This window comes from Ambystoma mexicanum, chromosome 6p (genome assembly GCF_040938575.1).
Source record: "Ambystoma mexicanum isolate Mex_15411 chromosome 6p, UKY_AmexF1_1, whole genome shotgun sequence".
Lineage (NCBI taxonomy): Eukaryota > Metazoa > Chordata > Amphibia > Caudata > Ambystomatidae > Ambystoma > Ambystoma mexicanum.
In genome coordinates, this window is record NC_090935.1 from 417,303,302 (window position 1) to 417,328,009 (window position 24,708).

Below are 24,708 nucleotides of genomic sequence, written 5' to 3' on the forward strand. Positions count from 1 at the left end.
CTACTCTGCCCTCAAACTGCTACAATCAACAGTGATGTTTATAATAGCAAAGCAGGCACATTTAGGAGATATAGCTCCTCTGCCTTTTGGGGTAACTTGTGTCAACGGAAGGCTATACTCACAAGAGGGCTGTGAATGTGATTCAGTAGCAACCCAAACAGCAATGGTACAACAGTCCAAAATTAAGGGACTGTCCAATCAATGTTCTATAAAAATGTATGCACGTTATTTAAACACACCATTTGCATAAATAACTATATAGAAAAACAGTACACAAAACCCACCCTGAGGAAAGAACACAGACTATGTACAGATAGGAAGATGTTCCCCCTGGGTAGTGAATCAGGGGTGTAAGGCAAGTAAAAACCACAATGTTTGTAAAAATGATATGTTATGTTCTTGGATAAAAAAGGGGACTAGTGACCTTACCACTCTAGTGCCCAAAACTAAACCAGGGGGCAGTTAATAGGCAATATTACCTTCTTGCGGTCCTTGGCGGTTCAACAGCATCGAACCAGGCTTCAAGTTGTTGTGCAAGTGTCATGGGTTTGATGCAGAAGGAGAAGGGCACTGCACACACTGTACGTTTAGGGCTAGGACAGGGTACCTGAGGTTCATTGGCGAGGCTACAGAGGAGGTCAGGCAAGGGTCAGGCAGGCCAGGCCACTGAAGGCATGCACTTGGGTGACATCCGAGAGTTTGGTAGAAGATCTTGCAAGATCCGCAAACTTCCTTCGAGAACTCGCAAGGAAGTCTACGTCAGGCCTCCATGCCTGGCAATGTTTGGAAGAAGTTCCAGGAAGCCTACCTGGAAGCACTAGATCCCTCGGCTTTAAGAACCAGCCCCATCCAGGAAGAGAGAACCCGAAGGGGGTGAGCGAGTAAAGGACAAAGAAGAAAGAAGAATATACCCAGGAACACAGAACAGGGAAGAGGAGACATAGTTAGGAAAGAAGGTACAGATCAGGACAGGGTTGGACTTACCGTGTTTGTTTTCTTTGTTCCCTGATTCCACTGCCTCTCTGCTGCCAATGGTCCCCGTGCATCTGGGCCTTCAACGGCAAAGGGAACAGATGGTTATTTGCAAAGGGCCTTCGCTCGACCCCGGCCCACACTTGAATACTAACCTCTACACATGCCTTGATTCCGTGTCCCTTGTCTCCAACATGCCTCCTTAGCCTTCAGTCATCCGAGGGCAACTCCTGCAGACACAAAGACACAAAGGATGAGATAGGTCTGAGCAAGTAGGTGAATAGAAAACACTTAAGAGTCATCTGTACGAACCCTGAACATTGTCACCTCCGGATCAAGGTGCAATTAACCTACGTGCTGAGTGCATATTCCTGCGGAATGACGTCTAACTCCACTACACCTCAGTGCCTACATTGGGCTTCCCAAGTTAATTGCTGGTCAAGGTCTGCACCTACCTATCGACCACCACCATTGACACAGGTACACAGCGGTTTAGGGTGTATGGGTGGTGGCAGGGGGAGGTTGAAGGTTAAGCAAGAACACAGTGGCCTATAATCGTGCTTCTGGATTATTCTCTATATACTCTGAAGCCAAAGGAAAGTCATGGACAAATACCGGTGGGTTTCAGGTGTAGAGTTACTGGGAAGACTTCACACCATCCTCCCTCCATCGCAACCCTCCTACCCCTGCTGGCTGTGCTGCAGTTCATCAGTCCAGTAGGGGGAGTTTTGTACAGGAGGTGCAGGCATCAGGGTTCTGCACCCATATGCCACCGAAGCCTGGCAAGAAAGTTAGGATGGTGCAAAAACGTCTGGCCCACGAATGTTATGGATACCGAGATGGACGAAGGCCTAGCTGCTTTGCTCCAGGAGTCGTGCATCGAATTGAGGGTCAGTAGGACTGGAACTAATTCCTTGCACCAGGACTTGGTCACAACCAGTGACGCCACAGATGCCATGATGGTGAGTGTTACTGCTAGACAAGCCCTGATCAGAGTCGCACCAATTCCAGGGACGGAGGGGGGTCCCTGCTGCAGCACCATTCAAGTAATCACTCCAGTACCTGTATCATTGGCCCCTCCGGAAAGGATCCTTTGAAATATGCGCAATTTGAGAACAAATGCGATCTGCACTTCATGTGCCGTCCCGAAGAATTTCCCGATCACTCCACACAGGTGGCATTTATGCTTCCTATTTGGGTGGAAATGCTGCAGAGTGGTCGATCCCGTTAGTGAAAAGGCAAGACCGGGTGTTGCAGGATTTGCAGGGATTCAAGGAGGAGATGGAGATGCTTTTCGCAAGAAACACCCACACACAATCTCTTGACAACAAACTATTGGGCATGAGGCAAGGAAGTCAGTACTTGCAAACTAACATCACTACATTCAATCGCCTCTTGGTTGAGATCCGGCTTACTTGCTGACAAGATTACCTCGCTTATTTATCACATTTTGAGGGCCGAACAGAAGGATGTACTGGCCCAGGTTATAAACCGGACTGCTCTGAGTATATTGACCTGGTGGTTCAACTAGACCATAGATTAAGTGAGAGGAAGGGGGACAGTCATCCAATAATCTTTCATCCTAAAGCGATGCTGCCTGTGGGGAGCCGGAGTGGGGAGAGTGCCACTGAACAAAAAACTACCTGCTGGGAACCAAACATGTGGTCACCATCCTGAGGGACCACCGCAAATTACTATTCCTGCGTTCTGCCCGGAATTAAGGTGGACATTATTGTTCTGCGATTTTGTCATCACCTACCGGCTTAGAGTGCGAAACAGGAAGGCTGATGCTCTGTTGTGCCTGGGTGGCATAACAGAAAAGACTGAAGAGCAAGAGCCACTGCCTATCCTCTCACCTATGTGTTTTGTAGGGGCCCTCATGCCCATCACCCTGCTACTGGACGAGATACAGAAACATTTAACCCCATGAACCTTGGACGAATGGGTCGCAGAAGCCTTGGAGCGATCAAGCCAAAACGAGTTACCATTTCAGAAGAGATACCTTACCTAGTCACTAAAGAGTTACAGCTCGTGGCATTAAGTCAATTCCACGACCATCTCCTTGCTGGACATTTGGCATTAAGAAAGCACTCAGCCTACTGCAACCACACTGCTAGTGGCCCACGTTAGCGCAAGACGCTCAAGGTTAGGTTCAATCATGTGCCACCTTACCCAGCAACAAAGGCTCGCACCAACATCCTCAAGGACATTTAGAACCATTGGCCATACCTCCAACGCCCTGGCGCACAATCTCGCTCGACTTCATTACCGACTCACCTTGTAGTCGTGGGAAGACCACCATACTCGTGGGCCAACTGACAAAAATTGCTTACTTTATCCCATTGGTTAAGCTTCCCACCACCACAAAGTTGACACATGTCTTCATGTCCAACATAGTGTAACTAATAGTGTAATTTATAGGTCCCTATCCCATGGAAAAACAATTGGGTCCAGTAACCTTTAGGTTAACTTTGCCACTGTCACTATCAACACACCCTGTTTTCCATGTGTCACTTCTTAAGAAGCCACGTCCAAATCTACAAACTATGGTGTACTAGAACATGAAGTGAAAAGGGCCCATTAACATTAATAGCAATGCGATTAGAATATGTTGCAACTCTCAACTAAGGTCTTACGTTAGTTAACTGAGTTTAGTGGTCTGATAGAGTCGCATAGAAACATTATGGACGCCTGCCCAATAATTCTGAATGACCTTACCACTACGGATAGTCATTCTTTTAACGCCTTAGAACATGCTCTTAATCGGGTCTTGATAAACAAGTACATACTTGAAGTTTATCCAAAAGACATCGCTGATATCTTATCTTTTTCTTATCTTACTGTTTCATCTGATTGCTCCAAGAAGCCCTATGGTAGAACTCAAGCACACAGATATGACAGAAAAATACGGGAAGAGAAAAGGGCCTTAAGAAAGGACATATGGAACATTATTGCTCTCAACTATGTGGGCCCTGTCCTGGCCGGCCTTATAGGAGCAAGACAACAGATCTACTCCCACTGGCTTAAACAACATCAAAACCAGAAGAAAATGAAGAGATGGCAAGTGCTTACTACAGCCATTACAAAGAATTATTGCAGACTCTTTTTGGCAGCTAGTCAGACCACAGACAATTCCTTCATTAACTATGGCCAATGTTAATAGGGAGCATTGGGAGGCATTCATTAAGACCAACATTCTGTGTCTGCTAGCTCCTTCGACCAAGATCTCACTAACACTACATGGGACTTTACATTGACTTCTGCTGGTATAGCTAAGATTATAACTTCTCTAAATAATTCACAAGCCCAAGGACCCGATCTCATATTTAATGCCCTTATCAAACCTATTCCAGACTGGTGGGGCCATTTGCTATATCATGTATTCAGAGCTATCACTTACACCAACATTATTCCCTACACATGGCGCAAAAGTAGAACTGTGCTAGTGCATAAAAAGGTTCCAGACGTGAGGCTAAAAACTATAGACTGCTTGGCATGCTGGATGCTCCCGCTAACATATTTGCGAGAGTAATGCTGCTGAGTTAAACAGGTGGGCAGTTGATGCTGGCATCCCTCCCTTATACCAGACTGGTTTTTGAAAGGCTGCTGGCACCCTGGCAAACACCATGACGCTGACAAATCTGGTAGAACATTCATGGGCCAGTAGAAGTCAGGGCACATATGCTGTTTTAATTGATTTGAGCGCTGCCTTCGATGCTGTCTGTCATGAGATACTATGGCAAAAGCTATACTATTGGGGGATCCCCCGGTTTGCTTAAAACGCTCATTTCTATATATATTGATACCAAGGTACAAATCAGGTTATCCAGTGCAGTAGCCATGCCAGACCTTATTGATACACACGTTGGTCTTAAACAGGGATGCCTTCTTGCCCCTATATTATTTAATCTTTATCTTGGAGATTTAACTGAAGCATTTCACTCGAGCAAACAATTTAGGAACCCGTAGCTTGGGTATGCGGATGACCTTGTTCCGTTCGACTAACGCTCTCTAGATAAACTTTGCAGCTATGACTTAAATGGACTCTCAATTAATATAACAAAACCTAAGTCCATGGTATTCTGTGCTAGAAATTCCAAGCCCAAGAAAAAACGTGCCCTGAAGCTCGGTGAACAAATCATCCAACAAGTCACTCCATATGATTATCTTGACCTTACCATTGACCGCCATTTATCCTGCAATATTCGTCTCCAAAGTCTGGAAGTGAAGATTGCACAGCTAACCGTGATGAAACTCGCCAGGGAACATGTAGGCCATTCTTTAATTTCCCTCCTTAATTTATACAAGTCAAAAATTCGACCGGTGCTGTAATATGGAGACGAGATTTGGGTAAAGAACCATGCTTATGACTGGGTAGTATGGAAATGAGATGCTTAAAAGAATTCTAAAATGACCACCATCTACCCCCATCGAATTTGTGTTACTTGAAGCAAGGCTGGACACCGTACATAGCACCTTGATACTGGGCAAGTTAAATTTGTATTTGAAAGTGGATCAATCTCCCATTAATTCACTATTGTCTTTAAATTATCAGTTAACCAAAATTCAATTTTTGGGCTGCCCTGAAATCACAATATTCAAATTGTATAAGAAGGCTACGAAATGGTTCCAACGACTTGGCTATAATTTGAATGAATACCTTTTTAAAAAGGGTACATATATGCACAAAAAGGTGATCTATGAAACTGATCTATGAAACTAATAAGGAACCATCATTCACTGATTTGGCAACTAAAGGATTACAAGTGTGCGGGTCCAGAAATAGTGCCGGTAAGCTTACTGGCACCCTTGTTTCAGGGCTGCCACACTACAAGTCTGGCAGCAGGGGCCACTGAACCCGGCAGACTTGACCCTGCCAGGCGCAACGGGCCCTGCAGGCAGAGTGGCTACGGAAGCACTGGCACTGTTAGCAACAGTGCTTCCAAGTCCCCAGTACCGGTGGCACTGGGAAGTCAGGCCCCGGAAACAGTGTTTCGGAGTCGGCAGTAACCCGCCGGTGGCACCGGAGGTTACGGCCGACCTCATAATGAGGCCCTAAATCTCTGTCTGCCTTCATCCAGTCTTTCTCACTCTCCACACTAACGAATGAAGACACTTTATGGGTTAAGAGCAGGATGCCCAAACTTTACATCTTTATATTCTCTTACCAAAGTTGAAGGGGGATCATGCTCCCATAGCCCTCTCTGGTCCGCTGAGCCGGTGGAAAGGGGCTAATGACAGAGAAGCAGCAGCCCTTCTGCAAGCCTACACACCAAATATGCACTTAAGTCAGTACACCGATGGAATAAACTCTCCCTATTCTCTCCTGTGTGGGGAAGTTCTCAATGTGCCCTATCTGACATTGCTCAGACGGGTCATGATTGTCTCTGTATTTAGGGTAGGCAATGGAGGAAGATTCTTGGGGGTCGGTAGGACTGTTGCTACATTATCTTTGTGAACATTCGCCTAAACATGCTCATTCCCAAAACTCTCCCGCAATGATTCTGTGTCTCTGTGACTTTGTGATCTTCTACATTATTTCCCTTAAATCTTGACATTAACCCAAGGAGGGAGGAGTGGGAGCAGAAACCTCAGGACATGTTCATAATGGAAAAACGTACAGCCATAGTTAACGATCATATGGGTTGTTTCAGGAAGAATGGCGCCCGTTGATTAGAAGGAGGGACCTTGACATCACGTGAGATGACCCGAGGGAAGGTTCACAGGGACACCATAAAAATGAACCAATCGGGGGGTGGAGGGGTGGCTGAGAGGAGTGGGAATGAGCGAGATATCTTATCCTTTGGGTGATGTAGTGTTTGAGGGGGATGAGGTCCTCCAACTCTAATGTAGACCCTGGGCAGAGAGAACCACCTTAGCTCGGCCCTGATTGTGAACCACTCCTTGGAATGCCGAACCATTATAGTTCTGCATGCTATGACTTTGTGTTCACCTCTTTGATTTCCTTTTTGTTTTTATGTTCCTTTGGGAGGTGGGTGTAGGGATTGTTGGGAGATGTTAATGTGGTGCTGGTATCAAATGTCAATTTTGTGAAACCTGAAATAAAAACTTAAGTTTAAAAAAAAAGAAATCTTGCCAAAATAACCTCTGTGTCATTTCTCGAGAGACATCTCTACAGAGTTAATCATAGGTCCCAAAGCAGTATGGGTTAAATATCAAAGTAATGGGAGCCTAATCCCAATTGTCAATCTCAAACTAAATTGCGCTGATCCTCAAAATCGAATAGTCGCAATTCTTATAAATTCTGAGTGTGTGTTGAGGTCAGCGGGTGCAGCTGACATAGTTGCACCCCGAGAAACATGAGGAGCATCACTGAGCTATAGCGGCTCTCCTGCCGCTGCAGCTAAAACTGAAAAGGAGATTTTTGGACTCTGCTTCTATGGAGCCCAGACATATTCCCAAGAGTCAATTTTCAAGCAAATTCTTTAAACATTCGACTAATGAAATGGCAGCGGTTCTGAAAAGTATGCTTGAGGCTCTAACAAGAATCTGCTGAGTCGTCAGTTCTGCTATGAATCGAAGATTATGGTGATGTAACATAACCAACGGTGTCCATAACCCACCAGAGTATCGCCTTTGATGCCTCAGGTGTGTGTGTTCCTGCTGATCCCATAAATTAGCGCATACTGATGATGAGCATATATTTCTTGGGGATCCCTTTGGTCATGATCTGCAACTTTTGTGGCATAGACGGTGCAATTGTGACAGTAGGCAGTGATGTGCAGAGGGAGCTGTCTGAGCCAGCTTCACTCCCTCTTATTGGGCTAAATGAACCCTTACTCCGCAAAATGGGGTGTCTGTCACTGTTTGAAAAATATTTTGGTTTGCTCTACAACAAGGGTAATCCAAATAGCATAAGAAAATGCTCAGAGAGAGTTATGTTAGCACCCAAAAGTGGGTTGATGACCTGGTAAGCTGCCAGGCATGCATGAGTCACTTATTCTCCTGCAATTCATCTTAGATGGTAGTAATCATGGCCCTGGATTCTGAACATAATCAATAGAAGGCTAAAAGGAAGAGCACATCCTCTGGCTTCATGCAGGATGGGTGTTGCCTCTTTCCAGAAAGGCAATAGACTTCCGGGTGACCAAAAAGGGAGAGCAATACCTCCGGCCTGCACTCACTCCAATATTCTACACACAGATATCTCCAGTATCTAAATATACGTGTTTTCATAGACTTTTGTTTAAGTCACCATTTTGTTCGTGCACGTTTGGTCGAAATTCACCAATTACATGTACACGTATAGGTCTATGTATATGTGTATGTGGTGCTAGGGCAGTAAGGGACGGTGAAGGGGTGGGAGTGTGTGCTAGGTGGGGCATGGCGGGAACCCGACACTAAAAAATAAACTGTCTGAATTCATGTCGACAATAAGTGTACAAACAAAAAGGTGACTTTGAAATAGCTGTCTATGAAAACACGTAGAAACCCCACCCCTCCCAAACACTGTCTCTACACAAATCCCTGCTCTACGTCACCATTCGGTCCAGGTACAATCATCAGAGACTGCACTAAGTAGTCAGTAGAAGTTAAAAAGCAAGCCAGTAGAGCTAGTTCAACTCTTGATTTGATTATTCGATTCACATGTGGCTAATGGCAGTGGTGCATCTTTGGACGTTCTGGTGTGTAAGATCAAGTGTCAAACCTGTGTATAAATTTGTTCAATATTTTACTTTTTACTTTCTCCTAGGTTAAATCCTTGTTTGCATCGGTTGAAGATCAATGGCAAACAGAGACAGTCTTCTTTTTAGTTTGGGCTGTTAGGTGTCACTTCAGCACCACCTGTAACCTGAAACTATTGCATCAGCGTACAGATAGGGAGGATTGGAATATGAGGAAGGACACACAGACTGTGTTGTTTGGTTATGTGCTCACCCATTGACTGCTCATGGCCATGCTAAACTCTATGACCATTCCCACCCAGTTCCTGCCCCTGCCTGCCCAAAACACCTCCTCATGGCAACTCTTTGAGCTCACTTTACCCAATCCTTACCATCAAACTGCACTCGAAGTGCCTGTCAGCGGTTTATCAAAGCAGTCTTCTGATAGTTAATGACTTAATTATAGTTGTAAACGCGCTACTTGTGTGATAAAAATTTCCTAACCAGGTCTGGTTTCAGCCACTCTATTTTTAAGCACTATGATTGTCCCTCGCTGAAGTCCTGTTAAAAACAAGCATTGGCAAAGCCAACTGGTTTGGCTTGTGTGCAAGTATGAGGCCTTTGACAGGCAAAGCTATTAGATGCCCAGGTACTCGCACCATTTTGCTCCTGCTACCATCAATAGCCAGTTAATACCACTGCGGCAGTGCCTGGCAATGCCTTTCCCATAGATACACAAAAGCCCAAACTGTTGGCATTGCAATGCTTGTTGTGTTTAATTCTGCTCCATCAAGTGGTGGTCTTTATGGCCCTCTATGGGGCAGACAGAGGAAGAAAAGGTCGGGAATAATGTTCATGCTGCTGAGCGGGGGAAAGTTGTGGGGACTCATACTACCATAAGATTTCACTGCTAGGTGAATGTATTGGGAGGATAGCTCAGGGGCAATGCGCTCGTCTTGGAAGCAAGATGATGCAGAGCAACACAGGGTCGATTCCTGGGTCAGCGCTTAGAAACCTCTGGGTATTAAGTGCGTATTTAAATAACCCATTACAATTAGCCCATTGGCAATCACATCACCTCCCATAGATGCCATACCCTCTCCCACCAGTGAAGTGAAGTGCTAGTGACTGTGAGATGACTGTGCATTCACTTGCATTGGGCCGAGTATTGCTTTGCTTCTCATCTTCCTGGGGCGGCTGTGTCTCGTACATGGCATGTGAGCCCTTCAAGAGGACATCCTCTGTTATCCTCTGTGGTTGTTTGCTGTCTACTCCTCACACGTGGCGTAGAGCTGGAACTTAACCTTCCTTTCCCCCATAGCCGCCATTGTGTCTCTTGACTTTGTCCTATCGATTTCTATGGAGATCTTTTGAACTTACCCAATACTCTCCTAAAGTAACTAAAATGTACTTACCTGCATTTAGACGTTTTTACTGGGGCCCCCTTGGTCCATGGAGATTTAGGACAAACACTGTTTGCAATTACCACTACCTAGCTATAATTTACCAGTCCCATCTATGAAAAACGACTTGCTACATTGTATGACTGTAAAGTATTACTGTAATTATTTTTTTTGTAGTGTAATGAGTCTGGTCTGATCATTTTAATTTGTGTCCTAAAGTTTGCTCAGCCTCTAGGTGCGGTTCTTAAGTATTTACCCACTTCCTTATGGTATGCATTTTCATCATTAATGTTACTAAGAATTACCGTGACTGTGTTCTGTGCTGGCATATGGGGGTCATGATTATGACTGCATTAAAGTGTTATTTTATCATCTAGGGTCCCCCTTTTCTTCCCACCCTTCACCCTGGCTTGTGTCTATCTCAGGGTAGTGGACAGCGCCTGTAGTTTAGGAGTGGGTTGGGGCTTAAGTGACCATTACTCCTTTTATACATATCCTATGTTTTACTATCTGCTATGTTTTAACCTAACTACTTATATGTGTGTACGTTATTAAAAATATCCATATTTTCAATATACCGGTGTTGTATGTTTTCTATGTTTTCCTGTGTGAAATAACTGGGCTTCACTTGCAGCCCTCCTCCCTCCCTTGATTCACCCTGACTGCTCTGCCATATCTACCACTTCCAAAAGTCTGCTCTTTCGTTTAGAGGAGAAATCTAGTTCTGCCATCAGGATGGATTGCTACGTAGCCATTCCGAGAGGATTCTGCAAAATCCCTCCTAATAATAATAGTTTAATCAAATGCTCTTTTTTTTAAAGGAAATTAATGATGAGTGAAACCACTCATTCTTCCAGAAAATGTTGCCATATAAATAGAAAAATCACAACTTGTAATCTGTTAAAGAATATTTTCCAAGAGGCACCATCAATAAAAAGTGCTATGAAATTGACAAAGAATGATGTTGTTTGTTAAACAAACAAGCATTGCCAAAGCCACCACTTTTGGCTTTTATGTAGGCATGAGACATTTTCGAGGAACTACCATGATGGTGCGATCTGGTCATAAAATGGTAACAGCTGGCAAATGATATTAGTACCTGAGTATATTATGGCAGGGCCAGCAAATGCCTTTCTAATGCCTATATAAGAGCCAAAACTATTGGCTTTATCAATGTATGTTATTAACAGGAATTCAGTGAAAGGAACAGATACAAGGACGCACATATTGATTATAAATCAAGTGCCTGAAGGAACACTTAGTTGAGACATATCTATCACACCGAGAGCTGGTCTATAGTTGCAAATACGCTGTTACCTTACAGAAGACTGCTTAGAAATAACATATGTTTCCCTAAAAGCACAGAGCTAGCTCAAAGAGATCCTGGGGGAAGAGTGCTTTAGATGTAGTTGGCAGGTAGTGGATGAGAATGGTCATAGGGTCTAGCATGGCCCTGAGTGGTCAATAGGTGGATAAATATCCAAACAATACCCACAGCATGTGTGTGTGTGTCCTCTTCACATCCCGTCTCTCTCCTAACGTCACTTGCCATGTCGCTAGTAGTGGCTTATAGGCAGCATTTAAAGCAACACGTAATTCCTAACTTCTGATTCCAGAGCGTACAAGTTATAAGTGGCTGTGTCTGAGAAGGCTGCCCAGTCCTATTTTTCCCCCTTTTCATCCTGGGATTTGTAGTTTTTTCATTCCAATTTAAAATTTAGGAAAAACTGCAAGTCGCAGAATTCCAAGCACAAACATGGATGGCCTTCTTAGACCTTGCCACGGAAAACTTGAGAGATCTGTGATTCCTGCCATCCTCCCACTTTAAGAGAGTTAAAAACTTCAGCTTGTGGTGTATTTTGATTTGCCCCTAGCCATTGTCCCTTCTTGCCTCCCACTCCAGATTCTAAAACAGGGCAAACTGAAAATAAAAAGTTGCTGTATATATTTCATGAAAGTTTATGGGAAATGCAAGGATATTACATGTGACAACTCAAAAAGCAGTCACAGAGAAATGTGTTCATAGGCTTAAACAAACTAGAAATGGAGTCCACAACAGGCAGAAAAAACATTTGCATCGAAATATGACATAATCAAGGATGTGGAAGTGTTTAACTTTTGAAAGCAGACACTGTTCAAATGTCCCAGTCAGCTCAGTAATAACACTGGTTACTAATGAATAATTATCTTTCTAAAATCAATAGCATGGCTTTTCTCATCCATCGACATAACGTTTGGACAATAATTACCAAAGATATTCAGGTAACAAAGGTCAGGCGTGAATAAGACAGTTTAGTATTTCATTGGCTACTGACTGTTTATTGAGGAACAAAGCGATGGCCACTTAATAAAGGGTTAGATGTAAAGAATACATTCACTCAATAAAATGTAATGATGGTGTGCAATGGGCACCGCTGGTTTAAAGCTGCTCATGAGCATTCACAAACCAGAACATGTTCTTGTACCAATTAAACATGCCTGGATCAGCACATTGTAAGGCAAGGAATCTATCTCATATAATAGTCAAATGAAATCACATTACTTTACAGCTCTCATACTGCCCCAAGTCAGGAGCGGGTAGTATGAGAGAGTCAGATAAAGCTGATGGCTTTATCAGTGCTGGTTTTTAACAGGCCTTCAGTTCAGGGAACATATCTAAATTTATGGTCTGCAGGCACACTCTGTTAAGACATTTCTATGACACTGGTAGTGCATTTTACAGCTGCAACTAAGCCATTAACTCTCATCAGACAGCTTAGAAACAATACTGACAGGCAACAGTTTGATTTTACTGTTTAATAAGCATAGCACAAACAGATTCCAGTAGTGTGAGTTTTGGACGGGAAGTGGCAGGTACTTGGCAGAAGTAGCCATAGTAATGATTATTGTCATGGACAGTCAATGGGTGGGTAAGTGACCAAACAACACGTACAAGCTGTGTGTCCCTGCTCACAACCATCTCCCTTCTAGATGTACTCCAATGCAATAGCTTTGGCTTATAAGTTGTGATGAAACGTCACCCTATAGTCAAAACTAAAAGTTAATAGGCACCCTTTTTATGCACTATAGTTATTGTACAGTACGAGCACTCTATCTCCATATTCATGTTGTCATTAAAAAACCCTGCATATGAGGTAAAATTATAGAATACCTTAAGTCATCGGAAGGGGCAATATCATTAGGCATCTGCAGAGGGGCAATGAAAAGGCAGATGTGTTACTTTTCAGTGCTGTCCGAGTACTCAGGTACCCAACAAAGGGAACATGTCCCACTTCTGCCAGACAAACATACTGAAGAAGATCAATGTAATGCAGCGTGGGTGTTAGATAATGAGATAAGAGATGAACCCCAGTAATATAGCGGCCTTCATTACTTCTCAGAGCTGTGAGAGAACCCAGCAAAGTAGGCATGCCCCACTTCTGCCAGCCAATTATCTTGAAGCAAACCCATTAATGCAGACTGGCCGTGGGATAAGAGAGGAACCCCAGTAATATAGCTGCCTAGACACGATATATAGACACGAGGTTGTATTCCCAAAAGCTAGGGTTTATTGCAAAGCAAATAGTCTCAGTTGGCCAACTGGGTCTCACGCCACGCGATGTGTGTCTCCAGACCCCGAGGGACGCAAGAGAGCGAATCATTGTACAACAGTTACATATATACAAAGCGAGCATCTTACAATCAGTGGTAATACCGCCCATAATGTATTTCCTTTGAATTGGGTTCAATGATTGACAATTGTGACGAGTATGACACCTTTAGACATTCATTTTAGCAACAGTTTGCAATTTTGTGAGCCTGCAGACACAATTCTTTGTTTTAGAGAACACATTGCTTCTGTTTTTGCAAGCAAGCTGGTTTGAGGGGAGAGACACATTCCAGGCCTCCCTATCTAAAAGTTTCTATTCGTGTGCTAGGGGTCAACTCGCTCTCCAGGGCTCTACAGGGCTCAGGGAAGGGGGGTCTCAAAGAAGAGCATAATTGAAGCCATTAATTGTTAGTTTCTACCATTTCTACCGCATGAGCAAGACTGACTGGCACCTGTATAATGATTAAATGCCTTGTTGCTTACTTCCAAGGATTTGTGAGGGAGGAGTCCGGGCATTTCTGTCTGGGTCGCCTGCATTATGTTTCAACAAGTATCTCACAGCCTTGCTCTATGCATGAACAATAATTTAATAGTGGAGCAGAATAAGCTTTCAGCAAAACAGTTTCAACAGAAGGCAAAAGGCAAATGTTAAAAACAAAATGGCGATTTCAATCACATCAAAATGGCCGCACTTTAGTCCAATTTATAGATGTGTATTTCTAATACCAAACACATGAGGCGGTTGGTCTTCGGCCAACAAAATACATTGCCTCCATTATTGAGGGGTACCTACTTTTTCTGAACTGACAAACCCTGCTTTTGGCCGTATGCCAAACGCCTCATCCGTACATTGCATCCTCTTTTGACCAAGTATCTGATTCTGAATTTTGCATACTACTCGTTTCCTCCTCATTGCCATCAATAATAATTGACATGAATTCTTTTACTGTCTTCATTTCATCATTTATTTGAGTATCTGATTCAGTAGTGCTCTTTTTTGTTACTATCTGTATGCACTCCTCACTTATTTCAGTGCAAATTATAGGTAAGCAGTGTATACAACAACAACATGTCATGAATATTCATAACACTGCTACTAGGATCGCAACTAATTTCCATCCCCATGAGCGGAATACTTCCCAGAACCAGGAGCTTATGTTCAGTCCCAACTTCCTTCTGAGGGGTGAAGGTCAGAGCTTAAAAAATTCAACTTTCTTATTGTTAGGCAGAAACCTGTGCAGTTCCCTCTGGGACCACTGCAAAAGATTTAAGACCACAGGTGGTTGGTAGTAAACCCAATTGGTAGCAGTCTGTACCACCCAGATTTACCTGGTAGCTGCGGCTGAGCAGTCAGACTTCTCTCAAGAAGAGTTAGGCAGTATACAGAGTATTTGACAATAGGTCAAAAGAACACAGTAGAACAAGCAAACACTGACCAGAGCTTGGTGTAAAAGAGATATAATTATTTATTTAAAAGAAACACATCTAGTTAAACACACTGGCACTAATATCAAGCAGTTCAAAAACACGGTCACTAAAAGATATACACTCCCTTCAACGATTATTAGACAAGTCTTAAGTAAAGCAACACTTATTTTCAGACAGCGGTGAGCGCTTAACGAAGATGGCACTCTAATCAATCGGTTAAAAAGGGAGAGAAAAGGCAGAGTAAAGATAGAAACAGATCCCAACACTTTCGGAAGAACACAGTAGGCAGGTTAAAACCGTAAAGTCAAAGTTATCAAGGCCAGACCCACTTTAAGAGGCTCTGGTCGAAATGTGTCCAAGGTCACACGGTTAAAAGTGCCCAAAAGTCTTGCAATAGTTCAGAAGGAGTTGGATCAACAGAAAGGGAACAGTTAGCTGGTCAAGGCGGCCAGCCCAGTCCAGAGGGTTAAGGGATTATTGTTACCTTGTAGCAATCTTTAGAAAGGGAGGCCTGGCGGACACTGTACCTTAAAATGGTGAGAACGCTCCAGCGGGGGCAGTTGGTCCTGGCAGCGGGTGCAAGTCGGTGCTTCGTCCAGGGGAAGAGAGGATCTCGTCAGGGAGGAAAGCAGGAGTCCGTTGCACTGTCAGGGAAGAAACCAGCCACGGAGTTCTCAATTAAAAGGAGCAGTCCTTTTATTCACGGTCCAGTGGTAAGTGGCTATCCGGTTGCCAGGGTGCTTGGCACGGGCAATTCGACCACAAGACGTCCTGGGATGCGAGAAAAGAAGGTAAACTGGTTGTGCCCACCAGTCAGGGGAAGAAGACTCTCCAGCAGGGAGATCTCCTCTGTCGTTGGGAAGTGGTGAGTCAGTTCAGCAGGGATCCACCAGTGGTGTCGTCGTAGCAGGTCGGCTCAGCTTCTCCCTCGTCAGATTTTCAAGTCCTGTGGCGACTTCTGAAGTTCCAGTCCCAAAAGCCCTGCTTTTATGCAGCACACCCCCATTCACTCAGCCTAGCTGTCAATAAAACATGCTAAGTGGTGAGCCGGCCGGCTCACCACTTGGGCCAATCACACAAGAGTGCGACTTGAGTTACCAAGGTAACTCAGTCCAGGGTGCCTAAACCCCCTCCCACACCCACTGTGGTACCCAGACAGAGTGACAGCACTTTTGGAGGCTTCTGTGGAGAAGCCCGCCAAAAAGTGGAACAAAGGGCTCGACCTTTGGTTTGGAGTTACAGAGGCGAACACAAACGCCATTTTAAAACCGAGTTCTGGCAGAAAATACCAACCGGTGAATTAATATAAAATAAATAAACCGGCGGCATGTTAGAGGCTATGTTAAAAAGTATTAGCCTCGAACGATGGGAAAATCCCATAGAGATATATTCGCGTTTGAATATAAAAAGTAGTATCCACTGCCACCAACCAAAACTCGATGAGGGGGGATGGGACAGTGCCCCCTCGAATAACAGACCCAGGGGCAATCGAATTGCCCCTACCAGTACGTCCACAATATGATGGTTTGTACTGGTTCTGTTAGTAATTTGGGACTAGTAAAGCCAAAAGTGACTTTACATGCCCTGGGAGACATTAGTCAGTCCCAGGGTATGGAGTCTATGGTGAGGGGTCACTATGACACCCCTGTGTTACTGCACAGAGGGTGCTGTGTAACACACATAAAAAAAAAACATATGAGACCCTAGGAGTAAAAGACCCCATAGCCCATGAAACACATTGAAATTCAAAGGAACACCATAAATCATGTCCAGAGTGTGTCACGCTCACCTGATTCCCACGGAGGCGCAGGTCTGGCTTCGAGTGCTGATGCTTCTTCAATGGTGAAGAGCAGGACTCAGAAGATGGACAGGAAGGGCCCCTCTACTCTGGCTTTTCTGGCTCGCAAGAATATTCCCCTGTGCGTGAAAAGGGAGTATTACCTACTGACGGAATAATGCTCAAGCCTCCCACTCCCTTCCAACCTTCCACGATACCCTTCCACGATTCCCCGTGAAGTCTCACCTTAGGGTCTGGAAGGATGAGTTCACCATCCTGCTTCTGATGCAGGGGCGCTTTGAAACCCAGTTACTTCACTGGATTGAGGTTTGATGGGAGTTCAAAATAAGCTTGACTATTCAGGTGAGGCGCTGTAAGAGTTCTGTTGCAAGTTCAAAAGTTCAAGCTTAATAATAATGTTCATTGTCTTATTGCAGCAAGCGCTAATGCTTATGTCTTTTTCCCCTTTGGGGCCGGGGTTCGGAATGCCGGAGAAATGGCGCCAACCCGAAGTGAAACGTGCAGTTCCAGTAAATGACAGGTAAGTTCTGGATGAGCGTTCAGGTAATGTCTTTGCATTCGCTCATTCAATGTCTTTGTCTTTTTTCCCCATAGGGGCCGGGGTCCGGAATGCCAGGAAGCAGCAGGACCCGAAATGAAATGGGAATGACCCAACAGGTAAGTCTTAGAAGGAAACTGAGCCTTTCCTATTCCCTTCCTTCTCTCACCTTGTCTTCTTGTCTTTTTCTCTCTAGGCTCTGAGAAGTGGGTGCGGATCCGGATGATCGCTGCTGAAGATGGAGGCGCTCAGGAAAGGTGAGTGAAATGCAGCGCTGCAGCGATCGAAGCAAAATGCTTTTAAAATGATGTCTTCCCTTTCAGGATCGTCGGTGTGATGTCTCCGTGATGCAGCTTTAGCTGGTAAGGTCTTCTTTCTCTCCAATTCTCTCTTATCTCCCTTTGCAGGCGACCCAGGATGCTGACAGGCGTGGCTGAAGTCCAGATGCAGGAGCTGACACAGTGAGCGTCCTGCTGCGAGGAGCAGAACAACGCGAAGCGTGAGTTGCTGATCGGGCGTGATTTAAATAGCTTTGGAAGAAGTTCCAGGTATGTATCCTTCCACCAATCAGGTATGTATCCTTCCCTGACCAAACCCAGGTGGAAAGTAGTCCCACAGGTAAAGTAGTTCCATTCAGGCCTCAAGAGGGCCTGGATGTAGCAGCATGGTCTGCATCAGGTAAGTGCACATTAAAACACTTGAACACATGTCTAGCTTTATGAGCCTGGCGCCTAGGGCGCCAGGACTGTGTCCAAAGGGCCCCAGCTTGGGCCCGCTGGCACTTCCCTGGGGGGAATGATGCCTGCCTCTGGGGTTGCTGGGTCGGACCTGGCTCCTTGGAGGTAGGCATCATGACAGAGTGGGAGGAAAAATAGTCTCACTCTTGGCAGGAGAAAAAAACAAACTCCAGAAATCCAGCAAAGCTGCTGGGGGACTCACTAGTTTAGGAAATTCAGCCTAAACAGAGAATTCTCCCTAACACTTATTGCTTTGAAAATCGTAGGGGAGGAACAGCTTACAAATACGCAACATGCTGATCCCATGATTTTACAAACTCCCCCACGATCAACCATAATTACATCAACAGCCATCCTATTTTGGAGTGTCATTAATCTAATTCCTTTTTCCTCTAATGTCATATTGTATAATATTCCGTTATTCCATTTATTGTTTTCTCTAATATTCTGGACAGTTGTCTTATATTATAAGAGTTTATTGCTTGGCCCCAAAATGGTATGAATGATTTTGCTATGTCTTCCACAATTAATCCTCCTTCCCCATCTCGCCGTGGTCTTGATCTGGACTATTTGGCTATATCTGCTGTTCTTGAAAGGAATACCCCCGGGAGCAGAAGTCCCAAATAACAAGTACCTCCTCAGTTTCTAGGTAACCAGGGATATGCTTTTTCTCCACATATGAAATAAACAGGGTCACCTACATAAATTGGTTCTACCTCTTTATCAAGGAATGCTATACTCATGCATCTAGTAAATGTCCCCACTGAATAGGAGCCCTTCTTCCTTAGGCAAAAGTAGACAGGGGGTCATTACGACCCTGGCGTTAAGGGTTTAACGGCGCCGTAAAAGGTGTCGGCGCCGTTAAACCCTTAACTCCTGATTACGAGGTCCCTTTGCGGGACCCGACCTTAACGGCTGGTTTTACCAGCCGTTAAAGTAGGGTGCCGCAAAGGGACCTCGGTGCCAATTACAGTACCGCAATTTGCGGTACCGTACTTAGCGCCTTCCCCAGTCCCATTGAGCCCTATGGGGCGAAAATGGGAATGGGGAAGGGCCATGGTGAAATGGGGAAATACCGCCCCGCCAACCTTGGAATGGGGCAGTATTTCCCCATTCCACCATGGCGGACTTGTTACAACACCGGCACCAACCATGGTTCTAATAGGGCCATGGTTAAGCGCCGGGGTTGTAATGAGGGCCAGAGCGTGGACTGTAGTTTACTATATAAGAGGGGGGTACTGTATCTTCATTTCCTTCTGGGTTCATATGAAACGTGATTACAGATGATTTATAGGACACAAATAATCTATCTTGTGGCATCACTACTGGTGTGATCAATTGTGCTTTATGAAATATAGAGCAACCTTCAGGTTTCATAATAATCTCTTCAAATTCATTCATATTTGTTCTGTTTAATTGAACAGTTTCACTTTTGTTCCATTTCCCATAATATAATGCACTGAAGGACGCGTAGCATGCAGAACTCAATGGCAGTGGCTGCACATACCAACCTATTCCCTTACCACCATGCTGTGGCAAGTGGGCACACACCCAACAATTATTTTTTCTCAGTATTGAGTGAGTCATATTCATTATTAACAATAATGTGTTATTTCCATATCCTTCCCTGTGTCTTTCTTCCATTGGGGACAAAGTGTAAGTAGTTAGATGGGCCAGGCTTTCAGTAGTGGAGATGTTTCCAATAGGCAAGAGCACTTCCAATGGGTGTATTTCTTCTAAGTACCATAATACCAGTACTGTCGTTATTGGGACTAAAATACTCATCACACACATGACTGTTGTTAAGATCGGCATACCATTTTTTCTGCAAATTTCTTTTTTGTAACCTTCCAGTCTCTATAGTTAACTCATTATCGGCGGTGGTTCAGGGGGGGGGCAAAAGCTGGTTCTGTCATTTTTCTCTCGCGGTCTTTCTTCTCCAACAATGTTCGTCGTTAATATCTCTTATCGTTGCACTCGCTCGAATGTCAATAAGTTCGGAAATGTCAACAGTTAGCTCTGCAGTTAGCTCTGCCAGTTCTCAGCAGCCTGATTTGGTATACGTTGGGTAAGATTTCTGTGCATCTGCACACTGCTCAAAGAACTCCAGAGCAGTTATCAATTGCCTTTGTACCATATGAGCCCCTCTTGTCCGTGAGGGGTGAGCTGCACATGGATTCTTTTTAGCACCGGGGAGCCGTGTTCTTGAGCTGTCCGATTTGCACAACCCTTGCGCCACTCTCCCCTGGGCCTCCGGTTCCCACTTCATCTGTGATGGGAAACAGAGGCAACAAAGATCAAAAAGAAATGCAGATTTGATCACTCCTTCTTCCGAGGCCGTAAATTATACCGCCTTGCTCCTGGTATCGTGTGATCAATGAATAGTGCGGGTGCACTTCCAGACTCAGGCTCGGAGTCAGCCTGTGGCACAATGACAGATGATGGGCACCAGAGGGATGATTCAGGCTTTGTGTCAGCCAGCAGTGATGCAGGTTCTGCTTGACAACGTTGGGGCACTCTTTGCCCTTTCTCCTTTATAGCAATTTTTTCAGGCTTTGTTTCACGCATTATTTCAGGATCAGACAGATTTTGTGGCAAAGAACTAGCAACAATTTCTTTCGTTTCTGGGGGCGCTGTCTCTTTTTGGTTGTCTCGATGAGGCAGTTTTTTCAACGGTGATGGGATCCTCTTAGCATGCGTTGCATGTATCCATGCCTTCCTCCCGTCCAGGCGGATTGCAGTCTGTGTTGCCAAAAGTATCTAGTAGGGTCCACGCCATCTGGGTGCCAGCGATGACTTTCTTTCGAAATTGTTCACTAGAACCCACTCTCCAGGTTCCAGTGAATGCACCGGACCAGTGTACCTGACGGGTAGAGCCTCCTGCACCTGCTGATGAATCAAACGCAATTTCTGCATTAAAAGGTTACAATAAGTACTGAGCACAGGATATTCTACTTCTTTTAGCCGCTTTGGCTGTGGTGCACACCAAACATTCGCCGGCCTCCCCATTACGATCTCGTATGGGGAGAGCCCAGTTCTTGCCTGCACAGATGTGCACATGCACAGTAACGCTAGCTGTAATGCGTCTACCTAATGCAACTTGTTTCCTGCACACATTTTACTTATTTTGGCCTTTAATATGCCGTTGTGACGTTCAATAAGACTGGCACTCATGGGGTGTCTGGAGCAGTGGAATTTCTTGTCAATCTGGAGACCTGTGCAAATCTGTAATATCACTGCGCCCACAAAATGCGGGCCATGGTCTGACTATATGACCCGGGGCAGACCGAACCGTGAAAAATATTCCTTCAACATTACTTTTGCAGTGCTCATGGGGGCGCAGTCTTTTAATGGATATGCTTCCACCCACTTACTGAACGCACACACAATCACTAAAACGTACTTCAAGTTTTGGCACCTCTCCATCTCTATGAAATCAAAATGGATTACCTCAAATGGCATAGAGGGAGGGCCGAAACTGCCTGTTGGAGTCACCGTTCCCTTCCCCACATTGTGTTGCAAGCACGTAATACAATTTTGTACCAGCCTTTTGGCATTTTTCTTTATGTGTGTGTTCCGCCATACTGTGCCTAAATGCTGGACTATCTTTTTAGCACAAATGTGTGTAGGACTGTGCGCCATTGTGACCATTGCAGTTACATAGGAGTTGGGCAGCATCCAGTTTCTACTCTTCTTGTCTACCCAGCAACCTTCTAGATCTAATTCTGCAGAGCCCTCAGCTCACTCTTGTATCTCGTCTGCAGTGGCTTCTGGCTGCATCTCTTTAACAGTAGCAATTCCATTTTCTATTATGCAGGACACTTCCTCAGACTGTACTGTCAACATTTTGGTATTGAAATCAGTGGCAGTTTGCTTCGCAATCCTGTCTGCAAATGCGTTTCCCGCTCCCACTTTACATGTTACTTTTTTATGCGCCTCGCATTTCACTATTGCTAGGCGCTTTGGACACGTAAGTGCAGACAGCAATCGTACAATCAAAGGGCCATGTTGAATTCTGGCCCCATGTGATGTCAAGAAACCCCTTTCAGCCCAGAGTCGGCCAAAGTTATAAACCACGTTAAAGGCGTATTGGCTGTCAATACATATGCTTACACTTTGATTTTCAGAAATCTCAAAGGCTTTGGTGAAAGCTATTATCTCCACTGCTTGTGCGGAGTTGTAGGGGATTCTTTTGCTCTCTACAATTCTTTTCAGTGTAGTGATAGCATAGGCAGCAGTTGATGTGCCATCAGGTAATTTAAAACAGGAGCCTGTCACAAAACAGTTCTCCATCTGGCTCTTTTTGTGGGGTATCTGTTAAATCAATTCTTCCTTTCGTGTCTTCCTCAGTGACCATTAAACAATCATGCCGAGGTGATTCATTCTCCCCTAATTCTTCCGTGGGCAGTGGCATTAATTCTGCAGGATTCAAAGCACTACACCTCATAATTTGGATGTGTGGAGCGAGCAGGACAATTTCATATCTAGTCAATCTAGCAGATGTGAGATGTTGCGTCTGCGTTCTATTTAATAGAACGTCTATGGCATGTGGCACCATCAAAATTAAGGTGTGCCCCAACACTACTCCTTAGGTTTGTTTCACTGACGCAGCAGCCACTGCAACAGCTCGCAAACAATGTGGTAGTGCACGCACTCAGGGTCCAGCGCGGAACAAAAATAGCCGCATGGCCTTGTTAATGACTCCAATCAAGCAATCCCACTAAGTCAGTGTCTGGTCTGGGATGCCCAAGGGAAGCCCTTATTTATATATTTTTATGTCCAGTTTGTGTATTCTGGATGACAACCCTTATATAACACCCCTCTCTGAGAATCCCCCTGACCCCACTGAGCCAAGAAGTAAGTTTGTTTTGCAAATTTGAAAGGTTTATTTGAGAATTAAACAATAGATATATATATCACACTTTAATAATAAATTAATAATTGATATCACACTTGTGAATATGAGCAGTGATCAGCAATAGGTAATCCTAAAATAGCACAGTTCTGGTGACTTATGACTAGGAACAGGGGAATAAGGTATCAGAGAATGCTTTATGGTTTCAAGGAGATGCAAAGATGAATAAAAGGCAGTACAGAAATAAACTTGATATGATTTCAGCAAAAGATAATGTGATCACTTTTTCTTTGACAATTCACTCCCCCCCTATGCAAAGTAAGGAGATGGAAGTAACACGCACAATTCTCAGGAATACACACAAATGCAATACAAAGTTCCAGTTCCCCCCAGCGAGCTTAGAGGAAAACAGGTATGATTTTAAACACAGGCAAAATCCCTTAAATGTGGTATGCAATGAAGTGAAAAATATGCTAAAAGGATTTTAATTCCCTCTAGGGGTTCAGGGTGGGTGACAGCTACTTTGTATTAGTTCAGGATCACTTTAGCAATGCTCTATGAATGATTGTCAGGTTGCAAACGAATTTCAGCAAAGGAAAGCAAGGAGCTGCTATTTTGACACGTGAAGAAATTTGAGCCAAATCGCAAATCGCGGCACCTTTTCCGAGTGCGCCGAGCACGATTATGGTTCTGGATTCGTTGGAAAGCCCAGAATCTTAGCTTTAAGTTGAAAGTTAAATTGTGTTCCTAGGACAAACGGTTCAAGAGATACCGACGATTTAGTGAAGGTAGATTCTCGAAATGAAATTTTAAAGTTCAGAATGACAGTTTTGCAGCTTTGAATCAAAAGAAGGGACACGATTTCTATGATGCAGTTCTCAATAGGTTCTCAATAGGTTAAAATAATTTGAATTAGATTATTTTAAACTAAGAGATTGGGTTTTGCACGGTCCTGGTCTGGGTCTAGTCTCTCTGGATAATTCTGCCTTCTGGGTCTGCTACCGGTTCTGGCAAAAGTTCTTGTCTCTGGAGATTGATGGATTTGAAGTCTCTGGATGTGAAGTCATCTGTCAGCGCGCTCCGCAAGGAAATGGAAATTGAAAAAAGTCCCTACCTGGCTTCCAGTGGCTCTTTTTATGTGTTTTGAAAATGGGTGGGTCAGCTAATTCTGCATGACCAACCCTCTCAAGATTTGATAGGTCAAAGGATTCGTTGGTCCCTGATTTGAGAAAGGATAGTGTGTCAGAGTGATGTCAGCCATTTATGATCTATTTAAGAAACGCCCCTTTGCTTTTAGCTTTGAAATCATTTTTCATAACTACACACATTTCCCAGATACACAGTTGTTTGACATTACATGTACATATTACAGATTGCTTATGGTCCATGCTTGTTCAACTCTGATCTTCCTAAGAGCTTGCATTAAAAAATGACAACTTATTTTCGTTTTTAGTTGATTTACCAATATCGGACGTTTACCAAAAATGGCACACATGTACACCGCCTTTCTACCCATATTCCAGTAAGTTTTCATTTTTCTAGCGTGAACCCCGTGTCTGCAATCTCCATAATTCATGGGGTTTTGCCTCAGAACATCGTACGGAATAGAGTTTAGACTCAAATTGTAGGTACAATTTCCATTTTAAGGATCTCCAAATTGTACATTCCTGTCATCTGGTTACAATTAGTTATCAGTTTTTATTATAAAACATATATTTGCCTTCAATTCAATTCACTTCAGTGTTTGGGTCCGCCCCAGAAAC

General features: G+C 44.2%; 2 protein-coding genes across 5 annotated transcripts in view; one reads left to right on the forward strand and one right to left on the reverse strand.

Annotated features, from left to right (window-relative positions):
• The window catches only part of LOC138510729 (histidine-rich protein PFHRP-II-like), a 34,530-nt gene extending 12,594 nt beyond the window's left edge, over positions 1-21,936 (reverse strand). Inside the window, exon 1 of the mRNA XM_069626482.1 lies at positions 21,836-21,936. Within this exon, the coding sequence (XP_069482583.1) occupies positions 21,836-21,936 (101 nt within the window). The remainder of the gene's footprint in view (positions 1-21,835) is intronic.
• The window catches only part of NIM1K (NIM1 serine/threonine protein kinase), a 413,346-nt gene that overhangs the window by 194,756 nt on the left and 193,882 nt on the right, over positions 1-24,708 (forward strand). The window lies entirely within an intron of this gene.